This window comes from Sturnus vulgaris, chromosome 25 (assembly GCF_052056855.1).
Source record: "Sturnus vulgaris isolate bStuVul1 chromosome 25, bStuVul1.hap1, whole genome shotgun sequence".
Taxonomy (NCBI): Eukaryota; Metazoa; Chordata; class Aves; order Passeriformes; family Sturnidae; genus Sturnus; species Sturnus vulgaris.
The window spans coordinates 7,587,125-7,607,336 of record NC_142267.1 but is presented as its reverse complement, the minus strand read 5'-3'; the positions used below and the strand labels follow the sequence as shown (position 1 = coordinate 7,607,336).

The window sequence follows — 20,212 nt, the reverse complement described above, 5'->3', positions numbered from 1 at the left end:
CCTCACAGACCCCGTAGCCCCTGTGCCCCTCATATACCCTATGCCCCTGGTAGACCTCTCTGACCCCCCTGGCTCTCATATACAATCCCCTCCTAGAACCCAGAACCCTTATAATCGCCCCCGGGACCCTATAAATCCCTGTACCCCCGTACCCCCCTATATCTGCCGTGGTCCTTGTGTTCCCCATATACCTCCTATACTGTCCACAGCCCTGTTGTGCCCCTATAGCCCCGCCATATCACTTTATGTCCCTGGTGCCCCCCATAGACCCTATAGACGCTCTCCCCTGGAACCCCCATAGCCCCTATAGCCCCCTTGTACTCCCATAGCTCTCTACTTTACATCCCTGGTATCCCCAAAGCTCCCCCCATGCCCTTTCATAGTTCCTATAATTCTTCTGTGTCCCACAGCCCCCCTGGGACTTGAGGAAGTTTGGGAGCAGTGGAGGACATGGGAAGGTTATAGGGACTTTGGGAGTACCAGGGAGTGTGAGGGCTATGGGGCCCCTACGCACCCCAGAACCCCATAGGAGTCTTCCATGCTCCTCCAGTGTCCCCACGCACTCCCATGACCGTATAGAAGTTCCCAGAAGTGACTCCCCTGTCTCCCCCTGTCCCCATAACAGCTGCTACAAGGTGCTCCAGAGTGTTCCCTCGCACCACCGTGTCCCTATAAATGTTTCTACAGGTGCTCCATGATGTCCTGCATCCCATGTCCCTGTAAAAGTTCCCAGAGGTGCACCCTGTTCTCCCCCTACACTTGTGTTCCTATAAATTTCCCAGGAGTGACCCACGGTGTCCCCACGCATCCCCGTGTCCCTGTGCAAATTACCACAGCTACCCCATGGTGTCCCCATGCACCTCCACGTCCCAGGAAAAGTTCCCAGGAGCGTCCCACGGTGTCTCCATGCACCCACGTGTCTCAGTATAGGTTTCTAGAGGTGACCACGGAACTGGAATTCCCGAAAGGAGTCAGTGTCTCGGGAGCTGGAATTCCTTGTAGGGGTTGGGGTTCGCTACAGGAGTTGGGGTCCCCAGAGCGGGAATTCCATAGAGCAGTTGTGAGCCCCGTGTGGTTTTGGGATCCCTTAAAGTACTTGAGGCCATTAAAGGAGTTGAGGTCCCCACGATTTTGGGATCCCCTAAAGGATTTGGGTACCACATGTACCTCAATGTCCCCACGCACCCTCATGCCCTCCTGAAAATTCCCAGGGGTCCGCGCGTCCCCACACACCCCAGTCCCAGTATAAGTTCTCAGAGTTGCCCCCCGTGTCCCTGCAAAAGTTCCCAGGGATATCCTCCGGTGTCCCGGCGCCCCCAGGTGTCCTCCTGTGTCCCCCTGATGTCCCTGCAAGAGTTCCCAGGGGTGTCACCCTATGTCCTCACGCACCCCGGGTCTCAATATAAATTCTCAGCGTTGGTCCTCGTGTCCCCCCGCAACTTCCCTGTCTCCCTATAAACGTTCCCAGGGATGTCTCCTGTGTCCCAGTGCAAGATCCCAGAGATGTCCCACAGTGTCCCTGCGTCCCCCGTGTATCCCGTGCATCTTTCGTGCCCCTACAAAAGTTTCCAGGGCTGTCTCCATATCCCCGTATGCCAGTGCAAGTTGCCAGGGGTGTTCCACGTGTGTCCGTGTCCCAATACAAGATTCCAGCGGTGTCCCCGTGTCCCCGCGCAAGTTTCCAGGGGTGTCCCCCAGCGTCCCTGAGCCCCCGTCTGTGCCCCCCTGCCCCCCTCGTGTCCCCGTATAAGTTCCCAGGGGTGCTCCCAGTGCCCCTATGCCCCCGCGTGTCCCTGTTGACGGTCCCCTGTGTCCCCGTGTCCCAGTGCAGGTTTCCCAGCGGTGTCCCACGGTGTCCCCCCGTGCCCCCCGTGGGCGCGCGCTCCGTGGCCCCGCCCAGCGGCGGGGGGGGAGGGGGGAGGGGGGGAGGGGGGGAGGGGGGGGCGGGGCGGCCCCGGGGCGGCGGCGCCACCGGAGCGAGCGGAGCGATCTCGGCGGGGCAGGAGCGGCGATGGGGCGGCGGGGCCCGGCGGCGCTGGGGACTCTCCTTCTGCTGGGGACCCTCCTGAGGGTAAGTGGGGCCGGGGGACCCGGGCGCGGGAGGTTTGGGTCCCCTCGCCGAGCTGGGAGGTCCCGAAAAGGAGCTGGGGGCCCTGGAGCTGGGGTCCCGCGAAGGAGTTGGGGACCTCTGAAGGATTTGGGGTACTTGAAGGGAGCTGGGGTCTCTACCCGCGGACTTGGGGTCTCTTAAAGGAGTTGAGGTCTCTTGTAGGAGTTGGAGTCCCCCCACGGAACTGGAATTCCCGAAAGGAGTCAGTGTCCTGGGAGTTGGAATTCCTTGTAGGAGCTGGGGTTCCCTGCAGGAGTTGGGGTCCCCGGAGCGGGAATTCCACAGAGCAGTTGTGAGCCCCGTGTGGTTTTGGGATCCCTTAAAGTACTTGAGGCCCTTAAAGGAGTTGAGGTCCCCACGATTTTGGGGTCTCCTAAAGGATTTGGGTACCACGGAGCTGGGGTCCCCTGAAGGAGTTGGGGTCCCCTAGAGGAGTTAGGACCCCCTCCTCGGAGTTGAGGATCCTTGTTGGAGTTGGGGTCCTCCACGGAGTTTGTCTCTCTTGAATTATTTGGGGATCTTTGTGGGAGTTGAGGTCCCCTAAAGGAGTTGGAGGAGTTATGCTGTGCCTGCAGAGAATCGGGGTCCCCCCTAGCACAGGAGTCCCCAGCATGGTGCTCTGGCCGCTCAAGGAATTGGGGTGTCCCTCCACATGCGCAGAGGGGGCACAGGGATCCCAGGGTTATCGCGGAATTGGGGTCCCCTAGGACACCAAGGAGATGTGGGGGCCCTTGTTCCTTAAGGGATTGGGGTGTCCCCCCTGTACCAGGGGATCCGTGCCACCCTGCCCCCCTCCCTAAGAGACTGTACCAGAGTCACGTGGAGACCCCAGGACCCCCACTCTGTCCCATCTGGGAGTTGCAGTGTCCCCTCAAAGGAGAGGTGGGGTCCCTCTCCCCATGCCCTGTCCCGTCTGGGAATGGGGTGTTAGGGATCCCCCTGCCTGTCATCTATGGGACTTGAGGTCCCCCAGGGACTGGGGGTACATAGTGTTATCCACCCCTACACCCCTATGAATCTGGGGTCCCCATGACTCCCATGTGGGGGCCCCAGTCAGGGGGGTCCCTGTCACCCCACCCTGTTCCTTCAGGGAATTGGGATTCCCCGTGACCCCAGAGTGGGGATGGTTCCCATCACCCCATAAAGCCACCCATGGTGGTCCAGCCCCCACACCCCGTCGTGGGTGAGAGTCACTTATAGGGGCACTTATATCCTGCTTTTGGGGTGCCCCCCGACCCCGTCCGCACTCCCACCCCATCCCCCCCCCCCCAGCTAAACTTAAAGGGTGATGGTGGCGCTGGTCACCCTAAAAATAACCGTCCCAAAATACCCCCCAAGGGGGGGCGCTGCGTCTGGGGAGTGCCCCTGGGGGGGTCCCCACCCAGCTGGGGGGCAGTGGAGCAGGGAGTGACATCTCTGGGTACCCCCGGGGGGGTGCAGGGGACGTTTGCGCCGTGGGGCTGCGCACTCCCGATTTACGAGGGGGTCCCTCAGTGGGGTGCGGGGGAGATGGCGAGGTGGGGGGGCAGGGGGGTGGTTTGGGGTTGGGCGGGTGCCCGGGGTGGAGAACAGAGGGGGCCTTGTGCTCGGGGCCGTGCTGGCAGCGCGGCGCCCCCGCTTTCTCTGGGGCTCCCACCCACATCTGGGGGGGCTGACGGGGACAAAGCGGGAGGATCCCCACTTTGCAATCCCCCACCCCTCCATTCTGCTGAGGCACAGGAGGGGATGTTGGGACCGAGCACCCCAATAACCCCCCTGGCCTGGATGCTGGGCTGTACATCCCCCTACAAACACGGGGCGGGGGTTCCCACGCGGCTCACGGAGGGGTTTGGCGTGGGGTGCGGCATGGGGGTGCCACCCCCAAGGGCTGTGAAGGGTTAATTTGGTGGGGGGGGAAGGGGAGGGCGAAACAGGAATGTGCGATAAGATCACCGTGCCCGGGGGGAAGGGCTGGGGAGGGGGGGGACACCCCACGCACACCCGCCCCGCGTGCAAGCGCGCTCCTGCACACTCGTGTGCCCGGGGCATGCATGGAGGAGGGACACGGCCAAGGCAGCTTTGGGGGGCTCCGCGCTGCTGGGGACGCTTGTGTCACACCTTGGGGCACGTGGGGGCATTTGGGGACACCTAGGGGCATTTGGGGCTACCTGAGGGCATTTGGGGCCGCCTGGGGGTACTCGGGGGCACCCTCTGGGCCCGCAGAGCACATGGCCTCTTGCCTTCGGCTCTTTCCCATCGCCAAAGATGGCCCGGCTGGGATGAGGAGGAGGCGGGGGAGGAAGGTCAGCTCAGACTCTGGGCCCTTGCCAGGACTTCTGGGTTTCCCCCTCACCATCAAAACCCAACAGTCCCCCCAAAAGTCTTGTTATCCCATTAAAAAATCTACTCCCCCAAAAAATCCCTCCAAAATCTGTCTATCCCCCCCAAAAAACCATCTTCACGCCCATATCCATCTCGCCCCAACCCATTTTCCCCCTAAAAAACCCCGTATCTCTTTGCCCAAAGCTCCATTTTCTCCCCCAAAACCCTTCAACACCCCATAACTGATCTCCACTCGCCAAAACCCATCTCTCTCCCCAAAAACCCGTCACCCCCCACCAATCTCCCCCCAGAAAATCACCACCCAAAAAAAAGTCCCCCCTCCAAAACTCATTTACCCCCAAAACGCCCAGATCACCCTCCCGCCCCCGTCCAAGTCCTTTCGGGATAAATTAGGCAATGCCAGCAGGGAGGAATGCAGGGGGGGAGGGGGAAGGGGAGACACATATTTGGGGCCCCCCTGCCTGCCCTGCTGTGGCTTTGACCCCGCAGCTGTTTCACCCCCAAATCCCGGGGGCGGCAGGGAGGGGTGGGGGGGAGAGAACAGCTGCTTCTGCCCCCCCCCCCCCCGGGACCAGCATCCCACCAGCTGTGCTGGCAACCCCCCAAATCCTGGGGTGACCCCCATCCCCCCAAACTGGGGGTGGCTCAGTCCTTGGGGACCCCCGGGAGGGGGGAGGAAGGTTTTTTCAGGGAGAAACACCATTTAACATGACCTTGGGGGAACAATAAGCCGGAGGGGACTGCTATTAATAACCCCCCCCGGTTATTATTCTTGGGCTGCGTCACCTCCTCTTCCTCGCCCGGATGAATTACCGGGGGGGGGCCACATCCAGATTTGGGGGCCACTTCAAGATTTCAGGAGCCACATCCAGATTCTAGTGGGGGAACATCCAAACTGGCAGGGGGGACATTCAGATAGGCGGGGGCCACCCAAATAAGGGGGGTTTGAGGTGTTCCTCAAATCGGGGGTGCAGTTAGGAAGCGGGAGTGGGGCAGGGTGGTGCTTCCTCAACCTCTTCTTCCTCGCCCCCCTCCCCCCGCACTTTTCCCCAGGGTGCGGGGCAGGATTTGGGCCGGGGAGTGGAAAATGTGAGCGGCGGCGGGGCCGTGGCGTCCGGCCGGGCGCGGTGCCCCGGCGGCAGCGGGGGGGACCCGCGTGTCCGGGGGGGCCCAGGCGTCCGGGGGTGCGGGGCTGCGGCGCGAAGAGGCTTCCGGTAACCGGAGAGGGGAATTGTCCCCGACCCTGCTCGGACACCGCCGGACACCCGACACGCAGCTGCCCTTCCGCCGGCCGGGCTGGGGCTGCGGCGTCGGGGCTGCGCACCCACGGGCTCGGTGCACGAGTAGGGGGCGATTCCAGGGCACCCAGGGGCCGGGGAGCAGGGGCTGGCATCCACGGGCTCGGTGCACGAGTGGGGGACGTGGTGGCAGAGGCCCCACACACTCGGTGCGTGTGTGCAGGTGTGGGGGCTGAGCAGCCACGTGTGTGGGGACAATGACAGAGCACCCACACGCTGGGTACATGTATGGGGATGTAGGGGCTGAGCACCCACACATTCAGTGCATATGTGGGGGGCAGCAGAAGTCCCCTCCAAGCACACACGGCCTTGTGCCTCAGTTTCCCCTCGCATGGGGGCTGGGCTGACACCCACGAGGGGCCTCCCCAGCCAGATCCCTTGGGGTGTTGGGTCCTCGCATCCGTGTGGCCGCGGGCCCCGTGTGCCCCCCTGTGTCTCCCCCTTGTCGTCCCGTGTTCCCCCCGTGTCCCGTCCCCCCCAGCGCCCGCCTAATCCCCCGGCGCTTGTTTGCACAGCAAAGTGCTGCTGCGACGGATTCCTGCCGGGGCCGGGGCGGGGGCACCCGCGGCGCCGCACACGCGTGTGCACGGACCTATGGGCACGGGGGTTATGGTGCGCGTGTGGCGGTGCCAGTGCTTGTGCACAGCCACCTGTTGGTGACGGCGCTCGCACACATCCCTGCGTCGCTGCACGCTGTGGTGGTGCAAACACGCGTGCACGGCTCGGTGTGGACGTGCCCTTGTGTTGGTGCATGCACAAAGCGTGCAAATCCGCGTGCAGACACATGTCAGTGTGCACGCACCCCCGTGACAGGACACGCGTGTAGCAGTGCGCGCATTTGTACTGGTGCAAACGTGTGTACAGCCAGGTGTCACTGTGCACGCTTGTCCCGTGTCCGTGCGTGCACATTGCGGTGGAAATCCGCATGCACACGAGTTCCTGTGTCGGTTCCTGCTTGCGACAGCATGCACGTGTCCCCGTGTCACTGAACACACCCGTGCCCGTGCTAGTGCACACTTGGAGCAGTGTAAACGTGTGTATGCACACTTTCCGTGTCTCTGCACACGCGTGTGCACTCCGGGCTCCCTGGCACACGGTCCCGTGCCGGTAAACGGACATCTCGGTGCCGGTGATCCCGGTGCCGCTGGTCCCGGCGCCAGTGCCGGTCGGTGCAGGAATGCAGAGGGTGTGTGATGAGCTCATCCCTCTCCCTCTTCCCGGTGACGTGACTGCACAGCCACGTGCCCCCACCCCTGTCCCCCCCCAGGATGACGTGGCTGGGCACCCACAAGGCCATGTCCCGCGGGTGGCCCCATCCCATGGTGGCTCCATCTCCCAGGTCACCGGCGGCGCCCGCGGCTGGGCCGACGCCTTCCCCGAGGACACAGTGGCCGATCACGTTGGGGACACGCAGGGACGCCGCTACTACCGGCACCTGTCAGATGACGAGGACCTGGTGGCCTCTGGAGGTGAGGGGACCCCAGGGGGCACCAGGCTGGGTGGGTCCTGATGCCACCCTCGGTGCTACTTGCACAGTTCCCACTGTGGATGGCACTGGGACCTGATGTTAAGGTGGCACTGGGTGGGTGGGTGCCCCCAGGAGTGGGAGTCACTGTGGCTGGATATTACCGTGGGTGGGTATGACATGAATGGGTGTCACCAGGTAGGGGGTGTTACTATCAGTTGGTGCCACCAGTGCCACTCACTCAACTGTCCCCATTGCAGATAGGAAATGGACCTAATGGCACCCAAGCACTAAGGTGGCACTGGGTATGTGGGTGCCCCCCTGTATGCTGCTGTCCTCTTTGTGGTTGCCACTTGGACCTGATGGCATCTGGCGATAAGGTGGCACTGGGTGGGTGGATGTCACTGTGAACGAGTGCCCCTCTTGTTGCCCTCATCACAGATGCCACCAAGATTTGGCAGCAGCTGGTGACAGGGTGGCATTGAGTGGGTGAATGTCACCATGAGTGGGTGTCACCATGGGTATATACCACTCTGGGTGCTCCCATGTTGTCCCCAGGGCAGATGGTGCCAGGACCTGGTGGAATCTGGCAGTAAAATGTCACCAGGTGGTTGCTACTATGGGTGTGTGTAACCATGGGAGTGTGTCGTGTGTGTGGATGCCTCCCTGGTGCCACCTCATTGTCCCCATCATGGATGGCACTGGGATCTGGTGACATTTGGTGGCATATGTGCCACTGGGTGCCACCATGACTGGGTGGGTGTCACTGTGGGTGGGTCACCCCAAATGTGGGGGTCCCCGCGGGCAGGTGCCACCCTCACACTGTGCCCACGGCAGATGGCAGCGGGGAGGATGGCAGTGGTGTTCCCTGGCCACCGACAGTCATGGCCCCAGCTCCCAGCAGCGGGCTGGCACCCACCGGTAAGGGGACACTGTGGATGGCACCTGGCCCCGGGCTGGTCTCCGCTGGCACCACTCTCAACGTCTGTCTCCTCTTCATCCTCCTCCTCCTCCTCTTCCTCTTCCTTCTCCTCCTCCCTGGGGGCAGCACCCGGGCCCCGCCCTGCGCCTGCGGGCATGGTGGTGGCCCAGTCCGAGGATGAACCCCCGATCAGTAAGTGACACTTTTTGGGGACCCCCCTTTGCTGCACCCTGACTTTTCTTCCTCCTGTGCTTTATTGGGTGGGATCCCAATCACTGGAGGGGACACAGCTGGGGAGCAGGAGGAACATCTGGGTGGGGGGGTCACAGCTGGGTGAGGGTCACAGTAGGGGATTTTTTGGGTGTGCAGGTGCCACCCTCCCAGTTTTGATACCCCGTCTCCCAACTTTGGCACCTCAGTTTATTTCCGGGCGCTGGTGAACTTCACCCGCAGCATCGACTACAGCTCACGGCTGGAGGACCCTGATTCTGAGGAATTTCGGGAGATTTCTGAAGCTGTGGTGGATACGGTGAGGGCTGGGGGAACTCGGGGAGGCTGAGGGTGGGGGGATCCCAAGGGACCATCCTGACCCCTCATTTTCTGCCCCCAACAGCTGGAGTCAGAGTATTACAAAGTGCCTGGGGAGCAGGTGGTCAACGTGGTCTTCATCAAGTGAGTAGGAGGTCTGGGAAGCTTTGGAGGGCTTGGGGGAATCTAGAAGGGCTTAGAGGGTTTGGGGGGCTCAGAGGGTTTTGGAAGGTCACGAGAACAGGTTGGACAGGGGGGCCTGGGGGAACAAGATGTCATCTGGGGAGATTTTGGGGTGCAATGAGGAAGTTTTGGGGTGCAGCAACGAGCTTTTGGGAGTGCAGGGAGGTTTTGGAGATGATGGAGATGTTTGGAAGTGATAGGGCACATTGGAGGTGAAGGGGATGTTTTGGGATGGAATGAGGGGCTTTTGGGGTGCAATGAGGAGATTATGGGATGCAATGAGGAAGTTTTGGGGTGGAGTGAGGAGCTTTTGGGAGAACACAGAGGTTTTGTGGATATTAGGGTGGATTGGAGGTGATAGGAATGTTTTGAAGTGGAAAGAGGGGCTTTTGGGTTGCAGTGAGGATGTTTCAGGGTACAGTGAGGAGCTTTTGGGAGTGCAGGGAGTTTTTGGAGTGACTGAGACATTTGGAGGTGATGCGTGGATTGGAGGTGATGATGATTTCTTGGGGTGCAAATGCGGACACTTTGGAGGCTCAGGTTTCATTTGGGGTGCAGTGTGGCTATTTGGGGGTGCTGACTCTTCGTCCCCCAGGCAGCTGGACGAGGATGTATTCGTGGAGCTGGATGTGGGCTCAGAGGGGAACGGGGACGAGGCACAACTCAGGGGGGTCCTGCGGGACCTGTTGGACGGTGGCTCCATCGCCTCCTACCTCACATCCCCCCAGGGCTTCCAGTTCCGTCGCCTGGGAGCCGGTGAGCCCGGGAGGGGCTTTGGGGGGAGTCTGAAGGGGTTTTGGGGTGCTCTGTAGCAGTTTGGGGCCAGGGGGCTCAGAGCACCACATCCGAACCCATGTTACTCTGCCGGATGTCATCTCCTGGTGTGTATTGACCCTGGCCAAATTCGGGTGGGGGATGTATTGGGGTGATCCCCTGACTGTGTTCCCCCTCCCTGGCCACAGTGACCCCCCAGCCACGTGCTTGCACCGTGGGGGAGTTTTCCTGTGGGAGCGGGGAGTGCGTGGCCATGGAATATCGCTGCGACCGCCGGCCCGACTGCCATGACGCCTCTGATGAGGAGGGATGTGGTGAGGCAGCTCGACACCCCTGGAACCTCCTCTGTCCCTACAAATCCCCCCACCCCCCATTCCCCATCCCATGGCCCTGCCAATCCCCCCCTGCGCCCCCTTTCCTGCCTATAACCCTCCTGTACTCTCCTGCACCCTCATTTCCCCCTTTAAGCCCCCTGCAGCCTACTTTACTCTTACACCTTCATAAATATTCCCTGCAACCCCTTTTTCGCATATATCCCCTTATACTGTACTGTGCCCTCATTTCCCCCTAAGCCCCCTGCACCCCATAAACACTTCTCATACCTCTTTTTGCCTAATATACCCCTCTATGCCACTCTGCATGCTCATTTCTCACTTTAATCCCCTTGCACCTCTATTTTATTCCTATGCTCCCATAAACACTCCTCACACCCCTTTCCCCCCCCATAATCCCTCTGCACCCCTTTTTGCCCCTACATCCCTCCATAAACCCCCCTTGCACCTCTCTCTCCATCCTCACCCAGATCCTCCCTCTTCACCCCCATTCCCCTCTAAGTCCTCCCTTAACCCCCCTTTTATCTGCCTCCAGAGCCCTCCCCACGGCCACCCCCCAGCACTGCCCACCCAGCCACCACACGCCCACTGAGCACCGTCCCTGCAGGCACCACCCCAGCATCCCCCCTGCGCCCCTTCACCCCGCGTCCCCCAAAACCAGCGGCCGGGGGGTGCCAGGGGGGAGAGGCCGCCTGCAGGGACGGGCGCTGCGTCCCCCGGGATTACCTGTGTGACGGAGAGCGCGACTGTGCTGACGGCTCCGACGAGGATGCCTGCGGTGGGTCCTGGGAGATGGTGAGGGTTTGGGGGGCTCTGCCTGGACTTCAGCAAAGCCTTGGACACTGTCTTCCATGGCAAACTCCTGGAAAAGCTGCCAGTCCATAGCTTGGGCAGGTTCACTCTGTGCTGGGCTAGGAACTGGTTGATGGCCGGGCCCAGAGAGATGGTGCAGTCTGTGTCTGTTCACCAGATGTGTCCCTCAGGGATCATTGTTGGGCTCAGTCCTGTTCAATATCTTTATTGATGATCTGGGTGAGGGCATTGAGATCCACACCAAGTTGAGTGCAAGTGTGGATCTGCTGGAGGGTAGGAGGGCTCTGCAGAGGCACCTGGATAGGCTGGATCCAAGGGATGAATCCATGGATGTGAGGTTTAACAAGACCGAGAGCTGGGTTCTGTACTTCGGCCACAACAACCCCTTCAGCACTCCAGGCTGGGGACAGAAGGGCTGGACAATGGCCAGGCAGAAAGGGACCTGGGGGCACTGATGGACAGCAGGCTGGACATGAGACAGCTGTGCCTGGATGGCCAAGAAGGCCAATGGCTCCTGGCCTGGATCAGGAAAGGTGTGGCCAGCAGGACCAGAGCAGTGATTCTTCCCCTGTGCTTGGCCCTTGTGAGGCCGCACTTTGCTGTGTTCAGTTCTGGGCCCTGCAGTTTAGGAATGCTGAATCATGTCCAGAGAAGGGCAGCAAGGCTAGTGAGGGGTCTGCAACACAAGTCCTGTGAGGAGAAGCTGAGGGAGCTGAAGGGGCTCAACCTGGAGAAAAGGAAACTCAGGGGTGACCTTGTCACTCTACAACTCCCTGACAGGAGGGTGCAGCCAGGTGAGAGTTGAGCTCTACTCCCAGAGAACTAGGAACAGGATGAGAGGACACAGCCCTAAGGTGTGCAGGAGAGGTTTAGGCTGGACATTAGGAAGAAACTCTACACAGAAAGGGTGACTGGACATTGGGAGGGGCTGCCCGGGGAGGTGATGGAGTCACTGTCTCTGGAAGTGTTTAAGGAAAGCCTGGACATGGCACTCAGTGCCATGGTCTCGTTGACAAGGTGATGTTGGGTCATCAATGACCTCAAAGGTCTTTTCCAACCTAATTGATTCTGGGGTTCTGGGTTCTGACTTGCCCCATGCTCCCCAGGCACCCCATCCCCCTGTGAGCCCAATGAGTTCAAGTGTGACAATGGGCACTGCGCCCTCAAGCTCTGGCGCTGCGATGGCGAGAACGATTGCGGCGATGGCTCTGATGAGAGCAACTGCCGTGAGTATGGGGGCTTGGGGACACGTGTGAGGACGTGGGGACACAGCTGATACTGTGCTGTGACCCCCTGCAGCCACCAAGGCGCCTGGTGCAGCATGTGGACCAGCGGAATTCCGGTGTGTGTCCAGTGGGAGCTGCATCCGTGCCAGCTACCAGTGCGACAGGGAGCCCGACTGTCCTGACCGCAGCGACGAGGTTGGATGTGGTGAGTGACACCAGAGGGGATAGCACGGCAGGGAGGGGACATGGGGACCAAGGCTGGGCTGGGGATGCTGTGGCAGGGATGCTGTGGCGCTGGGGGTATGTGGTGCTATGGCACCAGGTTGGGGACAGGGATACAGGGCTGTATTTGAGCTGTGCCAGGGACTCTTTGCTGTGACACTAGGCTGGGGACACTGCTCGGGGGCCTTGTGCCATAGCAGAGGGCTGGGGACATTGTGTCATGGTACCAGGCTCATGATACTGTGCCTGGGGACATTGTGCCATGGCACTGGGCTGGGGACTCTGTGCCCGAGCTGTGCCCAGTGCCACAAGACCATAATGGGAACACTGTCCCCAGGCAGTGCCACACTGGGAAGCCTGTGCCATGGCACCAGGTTGGGGACCCTGTGCTGGGAGCTTGCCCCCAGGTGGTGCTGTGCTGGGGACACGTCACGGAACCAGGCTGGGTATCACACTGGGGACCCTGTCCTCAAGCTAGACTGGAGACACAGTGCCAAAGAACCTGTCCCTGGGTGGAACCGGGGTGGCGGTGACAGTGGCCCCATCTTCCAGTGGTGCAACACAAGAGCAGATGGTACCAGTGTCGGTGACAATAACAGGGTGGCGGTGACAATGTCTCAGTTTCCTGGGGTGCCAGCGGGCCAGGTGGTGCCAATGGTTGTGGCAGTCCAGAATGACAGGGGTGATAGTGGCAGCGTCCTTGACACCTGGGGCAGGTGGTGACTGCGCCAGTGGTAGTGGCAGTGACAGTGATGGAGTGGCAGCATCCCTGTTCCTCAGGGGTGCTGTGTGCTGTGGGTGGTGCCGGTGGTGGTGACAATGACTGGGTGGCGGTGGCAGTGCCCCCACAGGTGGTGACGCTGCCGCGGGAGTCGGTGAGGGCAGTGCCAGGCCAGACCGTCACCTTCACCTGTGTAGCCACCGGTGTCCCCACCCCGATCGTCACCTGGCGCCTGAACTGGGGACACACCCCCAGCAGCCACAGGTGGGCGGGGCCGGGGGCGGGGCCTAAGAGGTGCTGGTTAAGGATTGGAGGAATGGACGTGGATTGGCCCTGGGAGGAACTTGCCATGGGTGTGGTCTGTGATGGGAGCAGCTTTAGTTTGGGGTGGGGCCGTATAGGCGGGGTTCGTTTGGGGGCGGCCGTGGTGGGAGGGACAAGACTAGGCGGGGCTTGTGTGCAGGGTGTGGTCTGCGTGGGCGGGATTTTGGCAGATAGGCGTGGCTAACAGCCACGCCTGCCTGTGGTGGGCGGGGCTTGTTCAATAGGAGAGGCTTGCGATTGGGGCGGGGCCTGGGTGTAAGCCGGTCATGCAGAGGGAATGGGCTCCTCTGCTGGGCCTGGGCGCTGAGTGTGCGGGGCATTGGGTGTACTGGGTGTGCAGGGCACTGGGTGTGCGGGGCACTGGGTATACTGGGCGTGCAGGGCACTGGGTGTGTGCGGGGCACTGGGTGTACGGGGTATGCGGGCCACCAGGTGTGCCAGGTGCTGCGTGTGCTGGCCACGGGGTGTGTGTGTGGCTCCCCGGTGTGCCGGCCTCCACTTGTACCAGGCTCTGGGTAGCAAATGTGCCCCACAGGGTGTCGATTGTGAGTGAAGCTGGGCAGGGCACCCTGACTATCCGGGATGTGAAAGAAGCTGATCAAGGTGCCTACACCTGCGAGGCCATCAACACCCTGGGCATGGTGTTCGGCATCCCTGACAGCATCCTCACCGTCACTCGCCCCGGTGAGCGGCCCCTCCGTCCTCTATGCCACCAATCCCACCGTGGCACTGTGACCATCATCCGCTGTCTCATCTCCCACAGGGCCATGTCCCGAGGGCCACTTCCAGGTGATAGGGACATCCCGCTGCCTGCCCTGCTTCTGCTTTGGCATCACCACCTCCTGCCGCGCCACCACCCGCCACCGCCACCGCCTCCACCTGCAATTCAACCGCCCCAATGACTTCAAGGGTGAGTTGCGGGGATAAGGGACAGGGGCAGGGGACACACCAGGGGCTGAGTGTTTCCTTTCAGGTGTCAATGTGACAGTGCCGGCAGCGCCATCTGCACCAGTGCTCTCAGCCACCCAACTCCATGTGGACGTGGGCACTGAGGAATTCCAGCTCTTGGACCTGTCCCGCCGCTTCCTGGCGCTAGATGCCTTCTGGGCACTGCCGGAGCCCTTCCTTGGGGACAAGGTGATGCCAGGGTGGGATCAGGGCTGGGCGCACTAGTGGCACGGCTGCTGACAGCCCATTGTGCTGCCAGGTGGATGCCTACGGGGGAGCGCTGAGCTACGGGGTGCGGTACCGGCTGGGCCGGGGGCCCCCTGAGCCCACTGCCCACCCCGACCTGCTGCTGCGGGGCCATGGGCGGCAGCTGTGGGCACGTGCTGGTGACACCCAGCCAGACGTTCTCAACCGGCGGCACGTGCCCCTCACTGAGGTGGGTTTGAGAAGGGATGGTGGTTGTGATGGTGGGGAGGTGATCCTGGTGGTAATGGATGAGTGATGCTGGTGATGGGTGGGTGATGATGATGGTGGTGGTGGTGGGTGGGTGACACTGGTCACTGTGGCGGGTGATGCTGGTTATAGCGGTGGGTGGGTGATGCCATTGGAGATGGGTGGGTTGTGAATCCAGCTATGGGAAGGAGATACTGATGAAGGGCGGGTGATACTGGTGGTGGCTGGGTGATTCTGGTAGCAGTGATACTGATGATGGGCACTGATGCTGGTGGTGGCAGGTGGGTGATGTCAGCATTACCATCATCCTGCTGTGACACTGCTGTCACCATCCCGGCAGGACCACTGGGAGGACGAGCAGGGTACCCCAGTGAGCCGGGAGCTGCTGCTGCTGGTGCTGCAGGGGCTGGAGGGCATCTTCATCCGAGCAGTTTATGACGGACGCATGGCCAGTGTGGGGCTCAGCGACGTGGCCATGGACATCACCAGCACCACGGACACTGGCCTGGGGCCGGCTGGCGACATCGAGGAGTGCAGGTGACTACTGGCAGCAGGGTCACGGGCTCAGTGCCACTGCTGCTGTGATGCCACTGTCACATTGCTCTGTCCCCAGGTGCCCTGTGGGCTACACGGGGCTGTCGTGCCAGCGCTGTGCCCCCCGTTTTGAGCGGGTGATGAGGGGACCCTACCTGGGGACCTGCTCTGGCTGTGGCTGCCATGGCCACTCCAGCACCTGTGACCCTGTTTTTGGGCACTGCTTGGTAAGGAGTGAGGGGTTGATGAGGTGAAAAAGGGACACGGACACAGTGCAGGATCACCACTCCCCTGAAACATGTATCCCCCCCAGAACTGCCAGCACAACACAGAGGGTCCCCAGTGCGAGAAGTGCAAACCTGGCTTCTTCGGCGATGCCACCAAGGGCACAGCCACCGCCTGTCACCCTTGTCCCTGTCCCTACACTGAACTGTCTCGCAGGTGGGTGCCGACCCCAGGGACCAACCCCTGATATCATTACCCTGGCATCACATCGTTGTCGCCCACAGGTTCTCGGAGTCATGCTTTTTGGACACAGACGGCCAGGCCACCTGTGATGCCTGTGCCCCTGGATATGCTGGCCGCCGCTGCGAGAGGTGGGTGGAGGGTCCCTCCCTATAACTCTCCCACCTGAGACCCCCCACCCATCACCCACCTATTACCCACTTGTCCCCTAACCATCCATAGGTGTGCCCCAGGTTACGAGGGAGACCCCATCCAGCCAGGTGGCAAGTGCACCCCGATTGGTGAGTGGAAGGTGCTGGTTGGAGGGGTCCCCACACCCTTGGGTGCCCCCCACCCTCATCCTCACTGCCTGCAGGCCAGGAGCTCGTGAAGTGTGATGCCCGCGGGGGCCAGGACGAGGTGGATGGCATTTGTCGCTGCAAGGTGATGGCATGGGGCTGGGGGAACAGTGGGGCAATATTGGTGGGGACAACGGGGGGCAGTGGGGGTCTGGGCGTTTCCATCCCCCACTGCACCAGCCTGGTCCCATGTACCCATACTACCTCTGTCCCATAGCACCCACTTCACCTCTTATTCAGATCCCCTCAGGCACCCAGTCCCACCCCCCATAGCACCCAGTCCAATCCTGGGGTACCCAGTTCAATCCACCCAGCACCAATCCCACCCCCTGCCCCATAATGCCCAGCCTAAACTCCCATTAGGACTCACTCCAATTCCCCATAACACCCAGTCTGACCCCTGGGGCACCCAGTCCAATCTCCCCATCATCAATGACAACCCCCCCCATGGCACCCAGTCCGTCCTCCATGTGATCCACTCCAGTCCCCCTTAACACCCCATCTGACCCGCTATGGCACCCAGTCCCACCACTCCCCCCAGCCTCCATCCCACCCTCTGCACACAGTCCCACCCATTTCCCTGCTCACCCCTGCCTTCCTTGTGCCCCCAGCCCAACGTCCGTGGCCGGCTCTGCGACTCCTGCGCTGCTGGCACCTTCCACCTGAGTGCTGCCAACCCCGCGGGCTGCCTGCCCTGCTTCTGCATGGGGCTGTCCCGCTCTTGTGCCAGCTCCTCCTGGCACCGCCACCAGGTACCTCACAGCACAGGACAGGCTGGGGCAGGCTGTGCCATCCTGGACCACATCATGCCATGTCTTGTCTTGAGATGTCATTCCATGTCTTGCCATGCCATGAAATGCCATTCAGTTCTGGGCCATACTGTGTCATGCCATGCCGTGTTGTGCTGTGTCTTGTCACATCTTGCTGTGTCATGCAGTGATGTGCCATTATGTGTCATTTCATGCCTTATGGTGCCATGCCGTGCCATGTACTGCCATGATACATGTTACCATGTCATTACATGGTAGGTCGTGTGCCATGTGCCATGCCATATAAAGCCATATAGCACTGTGTTATGCCATGCCATGGCATACCATAATGTCATGTCATCCATCACATGGCATGCCATGTAGTGTCGTGTCATACAACATACGTGTTGTGCCTTGTCATGTCATATAGTGCCATGTGATGCCATGTAGTGCTACATAATGTCGTGTAGTGCCATGCCAGGCCATGCCCACCACAATCCCTCTCCCAGGTGCTGCTCAGCTCTGAGGACTTGGCGCCACTGCCCCTGGCCAACCTGTCGGGCGCACAGTTGATGGGAGCTATGCCACGTTTCGTGTCCCCACGGGAGCTGCACTTTGATGCCTTCCGAGAGCTGCCACAGGGCGTTCACTACTGGGTGCTGCCTGCACCCTTCACCGGGGACAAGGTGACACAACTGCTCCGGGGTCACCTCTGTGCCTCTCTGTGTCCCCACCGCCCAGTTCGGGGAGTGGGTGACCCCGAGCCATGCTGTGTCCCCACAGGTGACAGCCTATGGTGGGGAGCTGCGGTACACAGTGACACACCAGGCCCCGGCTGGCACTCCACTGCCCCCCCGGCACCCTGACGTCCTGCTCCAGGGCAATGGGATCCTCCTGGAACACTTCTCCAGTTCCCTCCCCTCGGCTGGTGTCCCCACTGCTGTCACTGTCCCCATCCGTGAGGTGAGAGGGGCCCTGTGTGACACCCAGCAAGACGGGTCATGGAGACAGGGAGTCAGACTGGGTCATGGGGAGGGGTTGGTCTGGGGGCCCCAGGGGTCAGACTAGGTTCCATAGGGAGGTCACCCTGGATGCCCCAGGAGCTGGGCTGGGTGTAGTGGGGGATGGCAGCCCCCATGTCACCGTGGTGTGGCACAGGGCGCCTGGCGCCGCGCAGATGGGCATGATGCCACTCGCGAGCACCTCCTGATGGCCCTGGCCGATGTGGACCTGTTCATGATCCGGGCATCTTATTCGGAGCAGCCAGAGGAGAGCAGGTGAGTTCCTTGTGGAGGCAGGAGGGGACACAGCAGGATGGCAGGGCAGTGCTGACTTCCCCTCTGGCCCCGCAGACTGGCCGATGTCACCCTGGACGTGGCAGTGCCGCATGCCACTGGCCTCCCACCCGCGCTGGAGGTGGAGGATTGCGCCTGCCCCCCTGGGTACCGCGGGGCTTCGTGCCAGGTGAGACAATCAGGTCCCCTCACCACTACCATGGGGATGCTGAGCCGTGTCCCACCCCGTTGCCACTGTGTCCCCTTTAGGACTGTGACACTGGCTATACCCGCAGCACGGCTGGGCTCTACCTGGGCACCTGCGAGCCGTGCCAGTGCCACGGCCATGCCAGCGAGTGCCACCCTGACACCGGTGTCTGCCAGGTCAGCTGGGGACAGCCAGGGGACACCCCGGGGGCTCCCATGGCAGGTACACCAATGCCATCACCCCCTTTCTTTCCAGGGCTGCCGGGATCACACGGAGGGTCCCCAGTGTGACAAGTGCCAACCTGGCTACTACGGCGATGCCACCCGGGGCACGCCGGGTGACTGCCAGCCCTGTCCCTGCCATGGACCCCATGGGGACACCCAGTAGGTACCATTCCGTCGTCTGTCACATCCCTGAGGACACTGACTGGGTGTCACCTGTCCCTTTGTCCCCTCCACAGGGCGACAAAGATCTGCTTTGAGGACACGGACGGGCAGCCTACATGCAGTGCCTGTGCCCCAGAGCACAGCGGGCGCCTCTGCGAGAGGTGACAGGGATTGCAGGGTGGGGTGGGGGGTGTTTTTGGGGTGAATGCTCCTCTCATTGCCTCATTTTGGTTTGTCCCATCTTAGGTGCTCGCCCGGGTATGTGGGGGACCCACTGCAGGGAGAGCCATGCCGAGGTGAGTGTCACAGAGCAGGGACAAAGTCACGTCCCCTGTGGTGGCACTAAGGGGGGTTGTGGCTGACTATGTGTCACCCCTCAGTGCCTGGTGTCCCTGGTGCGCAATGCCAGTGTGATCTACGTGGCAGCACTGGTGAGGGCTGTGATGCCAACGGGCAGTGTCACTGCAAGGTGAGCCTTATGTGTGTCCCCAACCCTGGGAGGGGTGACAGGGCAATGTCACCACACTGTCTTTCCCCCCTAGGCCAATGTGGAGGGTCCCCACTGTGCCACCTGCCGTCCCCACCACTTCCACCTGAGCGGGGATGAGCCAGCTGGGTGCCTGCCTTGCTTCTGCATGGGCATCGTTCAGCACTGCACCAGCACTGCCTATGCCCGTGGCACTGTGAGTGTACCTTGTTGTCCCCACATGTCCCCAGGGTGTCCTCACATGTCCCAGACCCCTCTCACCCCTCGATCCTGCAGATCCGGATGTCCTTTGCCCCGGGGGATGCCCAGGGGTTCGCCCTGGTGAACCGCCAGCGCAGCACCCGTGTGGACAGTGGCTTTGGGATGCAGCTGGGGCACCCCCAGCCCCACCTGACCTATGAGCGCTTCGGGGAGTTGCCTCCTGACTCCTACTACTGGCAGCTGCCATCCCCCTACCAGGGGGACAAGGTAACAGGGTGACCCTCAGGAGGACCTGGAGTCCTAGGGGTGCCCATGGGAGCCATGGGAATGCCCTGCTAGAGGCTGCACCCCCTCCCCGTGGGCACCCTGAGGGGGAAGGTGGGCACAGCCTTCTTGTCTGTGCTTCTTTTTTTTCTTCCTTTTCCCCTTGGCCTTTTCCCCTTTCCCTTCCCTTTTTCCTCTTTTCACCTTGTCTTTTTTGCCTTTGCTCCTTCTGCTTTCCCTTTTCCCTTTTTCTCATATTTTTCACCATTTTCATCCCTGTCCTGTGCAATCCCCTGTCTCCATCATCATCCCCAATGTTTTCTTTCTCCTTTTCCCCATCCCATCCTCTTCCCTTCCTCATCCTTGTCCTTTTTCTTTCCCCTTTCCCCTTTCCCATTTCCCCTTCCACTTTCCCCTGTCCTTTTTCCCTCTCCTCTTCCTCATCCCTATTTCATCTCATCACCTTCCCCATCCTCATCCTTGTCCCCATCATGCTCTTCCTCTTCCCTTTGACCATCCTAATCCCATCCCAATCCCATCCCTCTCCTGGTGCAGGTGGGCTCCTATGGTGGTCGGCTTCGCTACATCCTGACCTACACCCCGGGGGGACAAGGAGCCCCCCTGCCCGATGCCGACGTCCAGATCACAGTAAGGGGGTGCTGGCT

At 61.2% G+C, this 20,212-nt stretch overlaps 1 protein-coding gene across 1 annotated transcript in view; it reads left to right on the top strand.

The window, feature by feature from the left end:
* Positions 1–1,965: 1,965 nt before the first annotated feature.
* Positions 1,966–20,212, top strand: part of HSPG2 (heparan sulfate proteoglycan 2) — a 39,733-nt gene continuing 21,486 nt past the window's right edge. Inside the window, exons 1-34 of the mRNA XM_014888373.2 lie at positions 1,966–2,071; positions 7,070–7,199; positions 8,033–8,116; positions 8,537–8,646; positions 8,731–8,789; positions 9,424–9,584; positions 9,791–9,916; positions 10,470–10,712; positions 11,854–11,973; positions 12,047–12,178; positions 13,036–13,180; positions 13,776–13,924; positions 14,004–14,150; positions 14,214–14,377; positions 14,448–14,624; positions 14,982–15,178; positions 15,255–15,402; positions 15,489–15,616; positions 15,685–15,771; positions 15,863–15,921; positions 15,996–16,063; positions 16,590–16,730; positions 17,237–17,413; positions 17,511–17,690; positions 17,886–18,004; positions 18,080–18,191; positions 18,272–18,385; positions 18,465–18,592; positions 18,670–18,756; positions 18,842–18,891; positions 18,976–19,064; positions 19,138–19,278; positions 19,359–19,550; positions 20,103–20,195. Of these exons, the coding sequence (XP_014743859.1) occupies positions 2,012–2,071; positions 7,070–7,199; positions 8,033–8,116; positions 8,537–8,646; positions 8,731–8,789; positions 9,424–9,584; positions 9,791–9,916; positions 10,470–10,712; positions 11,854–11,973; positions 12,047–12,178; positions 13,036–13,180; positions 13,776–13,924; positions 14,004–14,150; positions 14,214–14,377; positions 14,448–14,624; positions 14,982–15,178; positions 15,255–15,402; positions 15,489–15,616; positions 15,685–15,771; positions 15,863–15,921; positions 15,996–16,063; positions 16,590–16,730; positions 17,237–17,413; positions 17,511–17,690; positions 17,886–18,004; positions 18,080–18,191; positions 18,272–18,385; positions 18,465–18,592; positions 18,670–18,756; positions 18,842–18,891; positions 18,976–19,064; positions 19,138–19,278; positions 19,359–19,550; positions 20,103–20,195 (4,317 nt within the window). The 5' untranslated portion in view covers positions 1,966–2,011. The remainder of the gene's footprint in view (positions 2,072–7,069; positions 7,200–8,032; positions 8,117–8,536; positions 8,647–8,730; positions 8,790–9,423; positions 9,585–9,790; positions 9,917–10,469; positions 10,713–11,853; positions 11,974–12,046; positions 12,179–13,035; positions 13,181–13,775; positions 13,925–14,003; positions 14,151–14,213; positions 14,378–14,447; positions 14,625–14,981; positions 15,179–15,254; positions 15,403–15,488; positions 15,617–15,684; positions 15,772–15,862; positions 15,922–15,995; positions 16,064–16,589; positions 16,731–17,236; positions 17,414–17,510; positions 17,691–17,885; positions 18,005–18,079; positions 18,192–18,271; positions 18,386–18,464; positions 18,593–18,669; positions 18,757–18,841; positions 18,892–18,975; positions 19,065–19,137; positions 19,279–19,358; positions 19,551–20,102; positions 20,196–20,212) is intronic.